Source organism: Cucurbita maxima, unplaced genomic scaffold (genome assembly GCF_002738345.1).
Source record: "Cucurbita maxima cultivar Rimu unplaced genomic scaffold, Cmax_1.0 Cma_Scf00933, whole genome shotgun sequence".
Lineage (NCBI taxonomy): Eukaryota > Viridiplantae > Streptophyta > Magnoliopsida > Cucurbitales > Cucurbitaceae > Cucurbita > Cucurbita maxima.
Window position 1 is genome coordinate 1 of NW_019272949.1, and position 8,058 is coordinate 8,058.

Here is an 8,058-nt window from a genome sequence, read left to right on the forward strand (position 1 = left end):
GAATTTATTATTGTGATATCACAAAGAGAAAATCAGATAAAACTACAAAAGAATTTGGATAATTTTGCATCAAGGGAAAGGCACGAAGTTCTGTTGTTTCTTTTTAAACAAAAAAATTCAAAGAAAGGGACTTGTTTTTTCGTAAGTCGGTCTGCTTTCCTCTTATATCATCGTTTTGAAATTCATTTTTCATTTCATATTCTTGTTATGGCAGTTCTTGGGCAACTTGAGGAATCTTAGAGATTCTCATGCAGCACTGGCCATTGGATCATCTGAAACGATTGCTGGAGAGCCATCTTCTGTGACAAGAATAATATCCGAGTGCGAGTCTGCATTGACATTCCTAAATCGCGATCTTGGCATTCTCTCTGCTTCCATCGCTCGTGAACGTGGCCAGCAGGGCGAAGAGGTGACTTTATGATAAATACAAGTGTAATAGAGCTTCTTGCACTTGCAATTCGGATGAGCGTGCAGTCGTGAGTCGTGATTACTGATTTCAGATAACATAAACCAAGAGTGTAGTCACACGAAAACGATTTGCTGTATGCCATTCCACATAATTATATCATTGTGTGATTAGTGTGGTACCTAGAAACTGACTGCGATTGCTGTTTATTCATAGGGAAAAAATTTTCATCACATGACATCCTATGTATCTCTACTGAGTGGCTGTAGCAAATTTAAAGGGCGTATCTAACTGGGATTTCCATTCCTTTTACTGTAGATTGTAAGATATCAACTTGTCTCTTTCACGCTGTATCTAACTGGGATTTCCATTCCTTTTACTGTAGATTGTAAGATATCAACTTGTCTCTTTCACGCTGTACCCTGATATTCTCCAGGTTTTTTGGAGCATTCTCAATCCAAACATTCCCTCGAACATGTTTAGCTTTTCCGATCCTCGAGAACTGAAATGGGATTATTAGCCATCGAAACATTCCCTCGAACATGTTTAGCTTTTCCGATCCTCGAGAACTGAAATGGGATTATTAGCCATCGAAATCGGGTAAGAAAATTCTCTGCTGGCTTGTTTATCATCAGTTCTGAACCCTTTGCCGATTTGTCTCATTACCGGGTTTTGTTCAGAGAAGCTATGAATCATGCTCGAATTGTTTCGTGTCGATTTCGTTTGGTTAATAGATGTAGAATTTGTGTTGGAAGTTGAACAAGTTGGACATCTTGGAGTTATTTTTGTTTGGTTGGATGGGAATGAGTTTCAGCCTTTCACCCCTCTCTTATGCTTGCCTACAACTTGTTATTCCTCTAGATATCAGTCCATAAAGCTTGCCTCTGCTCTATGGTGTAAGCATAACTAATTTTATAATAAATGATTTAATTTTTTTTTTTTTTTATAATAGATATAAAATTAATTAAATAATATAATTTTTAAAATTTGATTAATAACTCACTTGTACTCGCACACCCTTTTTTTTGTTCGATGATAATCGATATCTTATTTATCAAGACATTCTCATATTAACGATGTTATGATGTTATCAATGATGTTATGATGTTATCAATTAAGTTGTGAAGTATATATATATATATATTTTAAATACTCATAGATATATTTATTAATTATTTTTTCCTGCCAAGTGGCAAGCAAGATGTAATTTTGCAGGCGTACGAGATATTCATTTAATTTATGGGGTTTGGGCTTTACCCTGAATCGGATAAGAAATTTCCCTCCAAATCGGTGGGTCAGGGAGTTTTAGAGAAATTTATCTTTATTAGCTAAATGGAGTCGGGACGGGGATCATATTTTCCGTCTCTGCCTTCGACTCATCCAAATCCTTGCCTCATCTCACTTTTTATATATAAATATAAATATATATGTATATCAAAACTAAAAAAACAAAGCAAAACAAAACAGAAAGTATGTTGTAACAATGTATTTGAGTTTATAGAAATTATATTATATTTTTGCTAATTTTAATTGAATTTATTAAATGTTTTCTATTTGTTTAATAGAATTTATATTGAAAAAAATAGAATTTGAGCATTAAAAAAAAATCTGAATAGATTTTTTTTAAAAAAAATGTGTGTATATATATTAAAAAATGGAAAAAAAAAAAAAAAAAAGGAAAAAAAAGATCGGCCTGAGTTTAGTCTCGGCTAATTCCAGGGCAACTGGCCCAAATAGAAAAAACTAACCACAACAAACTTCCCTTGTGTTTCTAATGTCGAATTCTGCCGCCGATGAAACCGCCAAAATTCTGTTCCAATTTCAATAGTTCACCGGAAACTGCCCAAGAAGTGCTTCGTTCTTCACTACTTAAAGCTCTCTCTTCTGCCAAAAACACTTCCCAGCTTCGCGCTCTTCATTCCTGGATCATCATTTCAGGATTGGGCCTCTCCGTCGTTTTTTCTGGCAAACTCATAAGCAAATACGCTCAGCTTAAAGACCCGATTTCTTCTGTTTCAGTTTTTCGCACTGTTTCTCCAACTCGCAATGTCTATCAATGGAATTCGATTATACGTGCTCTCACTCGCAACGCGCACTGTTTCTCCAACTCGCAATGTCTATCAATGGAATTCGATTATACGTGCTCTCACTCGCAACGGTCTCTTCACACAAGCACTTGGATATTACACTGAGATGCGTGAAACAAAGCTCCAACCCGATGCTTATACTTTTCCTTCTGTTATCAATTCATGTGCCCGGCTTTTGGACTTGAAAATGGGTCGCGTTGTTCATGAACATGTCGAGGAAATGGGGTTTGAATCGGATCTGTATATTGGCAACGCATTGATTGATATGTATTGTAGATTTGGAGATCTTGAGAATTGAATCGGATCTGTATATTGGCAACGCATTGATTGATATGTATTGTAGATTTGGAGATCTTGAGAAGGCACGCTATATGTTTGATGAAATGTCTGACCGAGATAGCGTATCATGGAATAGTCTAATTTCAGGGTATTGTTCGAATGGGTTTTGGGAGGAGGCTCTTGACATGTATCACAAGTCCAGAATGAGTGTCAGGGTATTGTTCGAATGGGTTTTGGGAGGAGGCTCTTGACATGTATCACAAGTCCAGAATGAGTGGGATAGTGCCTGATTGTTTCACTATGTCCAGTGTTCTACTCGCATGTGGAAGCTTAACTGCCGTTGAAGAAGGTCTGAAGATTCATGGGGTGATTGAGAAGATTGGAATTGGTGGCGATATTGTGACCGGTAATGGACTTCTTTCCATGTATTTCAAGTTCGAGAGACATTGGAATTGGTGGCGATATTGTGACCGGTAATGGACTTCTTTCCATGTATTTCAAGTTCGAGAGACTGAGAGAAACAGGTCGGGTTTTTGCCGAGATGGCTGCAAAGGACTCAGTTACTTGGAATACCATGATTTATGGATACTCCCAATTGGGGTGGCACGAAGAATCCGTGAAGCTATTTATGGCGATGATAGATGAATTCGCTCCGGATGTGTTGTCGGTTACATCGACCATTCGCGCCTGTGGGCACTTGGGAGATCTGAGGATTGGAAAGTATGTTCATAAGTACTTAATTGGGAGAGGGTATGAATGTGATACTGTAGCTTGTAATATCCTTATAGATATGTATGCTAAATGTGGGGATCTTTTGGCTGCACAGGAAGTCTTTGACACAATGAACTGCAAGGATTCTGTGACATGGAACTCATTAATCAACGGCTACATTCAAAGGGTCTATTACAAAGAGGGGGTGGAAAATTTTAAGATGATGAAAAGGGAAAGCAAGCCAGATTCTGTCACTTTTGTTCTGCTATTATCTCTATGTTCTCAGTTAGCTGATATAAGTCAGGGGAGAGGAATCCATTGTGATGTGATAAAATCTGGATTTGAAGATGAACTTATCATTGGCAATGCTCTTCTGGATATGTATGCTAAATGTGGTGGAATGGACGACTTATCGAAGGCGTTTTCGTATATGAGAGCTCGTGACATTATATCATGGAATACCCTTATTGCTTCAAGTGTTCATTTCGATGATTGCACTGTAGGATTTCGAGCAATTAACGAAATGAGGACTGAAGGGTTGATGCCAGACGAGGCCACCATACTCGGTATCTTGCCCATGTGTTCGTTGCTTGCAGCACGGCGACAAGGTAAAGAGATTCATTGCTGTATTTTCAATTTGGGATTGGAATTAGATGTCCCAATTGGGAATGCCCTGATTGAAATGTACTCCAAATGTGGTAGTTTAGAGAACTGTACCAAAGTGTTCAACTATATGAAAGAAAAAGATGTTGTGACATGGACTGCATTGATCTCGGCATTTGGAATGTATGGCGAGGGCAAGAAAGCATTAAAGGCTTTTCAGGATATGGAGTCAAGTGGTGTTATTCCAGATTCCGTTGCCTTCATTGCTCTCATTTTTGCGTTTAGTCATTCTGGAATGGTTAAAGATGGGCTCGCATTCTTCGATCGAATGAAAACCGACTACAATATTGAGCCTCGGATGGAACATTATGCTTGTGTTGTCGATCTTCTGGCTCGATCTGGCTTATTAGCACGAGCAGAGGAGTTTATCCTGTCAATGCCAATGAAACCAGATGTAAGTTTGTGGGGAGCTCTACTTAGCGCCTGTCGAGCGAGTGGGCACACGGATATCGCTCAAAGAGTATCGAACCAAATTCTTCAACTGAACTCAGACAATACTGGGTATTATGTGCTTGTATCAAATGTTTATGCTACGTTAGGGAAGTGGGATCAGGTGAGATTGGTAAGAAATACCATGAAAAATAAAGGGCTGAAGAAAGAGCCTGGAAGTAGCTGGATTGAGATTCAGAAAAGAGTTTATGTTTTTCGAACTAGTGACAAGTCGTTTGAACAATACGATAAGGTTAGAGATTTTCTCGAGTATCTCACGGGGTTAATGGCCAAGGAAGGTTACGTTGCAGACCTGCAATTTGCTCTGCACGACGTCGAAGAAGACGATAAGAGAGACATGCTATGTGGGCACAGCGAAAGACTCGCAATAGCGTTCGGGTTGTTGAATACAAAACCAGGGAGCCCTTTGCTGGTAATGAAAAACCTTAGAGTATGTGGAGATTGTCACACTGTAACCAAGTACATAACTAAGATAGTGCAAAGAGAAATACTTGTGAGAGATGCCAATCGGTTCCATCTTTTCAAGGATGGAACCTGTAGTTGTGGAGATCACTGGTGAATAACCTAATGAATTGTTTGATCTTTGTTCAAGTTCGGTGCAAATTCAAGAAGGTCGACTTTTGCCGAGTTACGCTCATCGATCATTGACATGTACGTAAACATTGTAAGTCCGTGCTATCTTTTCCTTCTTATTTTCGTCGAAGATAACTAAAAGCGAGAAGATTCAGCTCGGTTGAAGTGTTTTAAAGCAAGTGATTGAGCAGCTCGGTTGAAGTGTTTTAAAGCAAGTGATTGAGCTGCCCAAAGTAGGTAGGATTATGAGAATGCACATAGAATACTACTAAGAAATCTTATATTGGTTGGAGAGAGGAACGAATTATTTCTTATAAGTTTGTGGAAACCTCTTCTTAACAGATGCGTTTTAAACTCGTGAGGCTGATGGTAATGTAACGGACCAAAGCAGACAATATCTACTAGCGGTGACGTTCATTCCTGCAGATTCCTGCACCGACAATGACTGCTTATGCCTTCTCATGCTGGCCTATGAATCAAATTCTGAAGGTTGGTCTTTCTTTCATTCCTTCTGATATCTCTTTCTACCAAGTGCTTAAAAATTTGAAGAAAAAAATTAAATCCATGAAATATATTTTTTATGCCAATGCTGATTGGGTCTTACAAACTTGTATCGATGACCCGAGCAATCTAAACCAACCCAACCCAATATTTTATGATAGAATAGGGTTATGTTGATTAGTCAATAAGTGTTACTTAGGTTGAAAAAATTTACTCCTTGAACAATTTAGTTCAGTATAAAAATGTCTTAACCTAATTAAACTCAACCACCGAATACTCCCTAGTTTTAATGGGGAGAATGAATATTCAAGAAACCATAAGATCAAATTCCATACGGAAAAAAACAAGGCAAAATGAAAATATCACAAACATTATTGCAAAGACATGATGACAGTAGGGTCGAGTTAACACTGCCCTTTAAACCAAACGTTAAGATCTTCCCTCATTCGACTACATTCAAGGGAATCTCCAATCACTACTTCTCCTATCCCGTGAGGTTTATCGGAGATCGGAGGAGATCAATTACGCTCATGCTTGTTTATTCATGAAAATTTGATGCATAGCTTTGAACTTGGTGACAAGTTGTTGTTTAGGAGGCCAATGTTGATTGATGATTGGGGCATTAGCAAATTCGTGAGTCCATTTAGACAAGAGGGGGAAGGTTTGTTGAGTTATGAGGCTAAGTCCAATCACTTCCTCCAACACACTTGGTAAGTTTGCAAGCCACCCAAGCGCAACATCCACAAACCCTATCACTTCCCCTCCAAAGAACCTCTTCCCCCCCGCCTTTAACTCTTCTTCCAAATGCTTCAAATTCTCCTTCGCTTCTTCTATCCCTTCCTCTTTCAACTTCCCTTCCTTCATAAACACTTTCTTCATTGATTCCCAAACCTACACATTAAAAAATAAATAATAAAATAATAAAATGTAAAATTAAGTATGCTAATTGATTTTAAAATATTATTTAATTTTTTTAATAATAAAATAATAAAATGTAAAATTAAGTATGCTAATTGATTTTAAAATATTATTTAATTTTTTTTTTTTTAAAAAAAAATACTCTTGACTGAAGCTTTAGTATCATAAATTGTATTAATATTTTTAAACTTTTTTATAATTTCTTATCGTTAGTATGCAGACCAAAACCGTTTATCTATACCCGTATATCATCTTTCTCCTCGATTTTCATTCTCTCATCTACTTCTGCTTATGATTCAATTATTTTTCTTTTTTCTTTTTCTCGGGATACCCTCTTAATTTCCTTCTTCAATCGCTTAATTTTATTTCCAAATTTTTATTTAGTATCGAAAATTTTAATAAAAATGAGAAATTGTTTCATTTACGAGCATTTCCAAAGATTAATATAATAAATTTTAACACTCAATTTCTAATTCAAGATAATTAAAAAAAAAAATGGCTATTTAAAATATAGATAAATGATTTATGTCTATAACTAATATAAAAAAATATTAATGAAATTTTAAAAGCTTAAGAGTATTATAATTAAGAGTATTTTTATAGAGATTTTGAAAGTTTAGTAATATTATTTTGGATAAAGTAAAAAATTTGTGTGTTTATTTATTTATTTATTTAGTTAGTTATATATATGTGTGTACGGAATTACCTTATCGTCCCCAAATTTGGCCCAAAAGCGAGCAAGGGCTCTCTGGTAAGGATCCTGAGGCAGCAATGGATTTTGGTTCCATATTTCATCGATGTATAGCAAGGGCTCTCTGGTAAGGATCCTGAGGCAGCAATGGATTTTGGTTCCATATTTCATCGATGTATTCGAGGATGACGAGCGATTCGGCGATCGGCTTTCCGCCATGGACGAGCACCGGAACCTTCTTGTGAATCGGATTATACTCCAAAAGCGACGAACTCTTGTTGGCCAGATCTTCGTAAACGGTGTCGTATTCTATTCCTTTCAACTTCAACGCCCATACTATTCTCAGAGCGAATGGACTCGACCACGTTCTGAACAGCTTCACTTCTCCTTCTTCTTCTTCCATCTTTCTTTCTCTTCTCCGCTTCTTCTGCTCTGCCCCCTTTTTAAGCACCACAGTTCGTTACGTCTTTGTGAAATTACTCCTTTATCCCTGTGTTTTTCCGTTTTTTACAAGTATGCCATTTTCGTTACGTCTTTGTGAAATTACTCCTTTATCCCTGTGTTTTTCCGTTTTTTACAAGTATGCCATTCTTGTTTCGTGGTGTATGAATTTGGTGAATCATTATTTGCCTTCGCCGGCCACGGCCGTGGATATCCCCGCCGCGTGTCGTTTTGTGTTTTGCCAAATGCCGTTTGGTCTAGGCGGCAACGTCAAATTGAGAAAAAATGATGTCATAATTTTATATAAATAAATAATATTTTTAAAAAGGCGGCAACGT

At 37.3% G+C, this 8,058-nt stretch overlaps 2 protein-coding genes across 2 annotated transcripts; one reads left to right on the forward strand and one right to left on the reverse strand.

Annotated features, from left to right (window-relative positions):
* Positions 1 to 2,088: 2,088 nt before the first annotated feature.
* LOC111475085 (pentatricopeptide repeat-containing protein At3g03580) lies at positions 2,089 to 5,756 on the forward strand. Its single transcript, XM_023119787.1, has 6 exons — positions 2,089 to 2,430; positions 2,498 to 2,718; positions 2,786 to 2,948; positions 3,016 to 3,150; positions 3,218 to 5,406; positions 5,512 to 5,756. Exons 1-5 carry the CDS (start codon positions 2,200 to 2,202, stop codon positions 5,153 to 5,155), a joined length of 2,688 nt encoding a protein of 895 aa, XP_022975555.1. The 5' UTR covers positions 2,089 to 2,199; the 3' UTR covers positions 5,156 to 5,406; positions 5,512 to 5,756.
* Positions 5,757 to 5,973: 217 nt separating this feature from the next.
* Positions 5,974 to 7,774, reverse strand: LOC111475084 (probable glutathione S-transferase). Its single transcript, XM_023119786.1, has 3 exons — positions 7,455 to 7,774; positions 7,295 to 7,387; positions 5,974 to 6,561 (listed from the first exon to the last, which is right to left on the reverse strand). The coding sequence occupies exons 1-3, from the start codon at positions 7,680 to 7,682 to the stop codon at positions 6,199 to 6,201; spliced, it is 684 nt and encodes a 227-aa protein (XP_022975554.1). The 5' UTR covers positions 7,683 to 7,774; the 3' UTR covers positions 5,974 to 6,198.
* Between the last annotated feature and the right edge of the window lie 284 nt (positions 7,775 to 8,058).

Excerpts from the sequence above, each read along its gene's own strand:
- LOC111475085 (XM_023119787.1), top strand. The coding sequence starts at position 2,200 with ATGAAACCGCCAAAATTCTGTTCCAATTTCAATAGTTCACCGGAAACT. Across the intron at positions 2,719-2,785 it reads GAACATGTCGAGGAAATGGG|AATTGAATCGGATCTGTATA; the intron begins GTTTGAATCGGA and ends GGAGATCTTGAG. Across the intron at positions 3,151-3,217 it reads TTCATGGGGTGATTGAGAAG|ATTGGAATTGGTGGCGATAT; the intron begins ATTGGAATTGGT and ends AGTTCGAGAGAC.
- LOC111475084 (XM_023119786.1), bottom strand. The coding sequence starts at position 7,682 with ATGGAAGAAGAAGAAGGAGAAGTGAAGCTGTTCAGAACGTGGTCGAGT. Across the intron at positions 7,388-7,454 it reads CGCTCGTCATCCTCGAATAC|ATCGATGAAATATGGAACCA; the intron begins ATCGATGAAATA and ends CCCTTGCTATAC. Across the intron at positions 6,562-7,294 it reads CCAAATTTGGGGACGATAAG|GTTTGGGAATCAATGAAGAA; the intron begins GTAATTCCGTAC and ends TTTAATGTGTAG.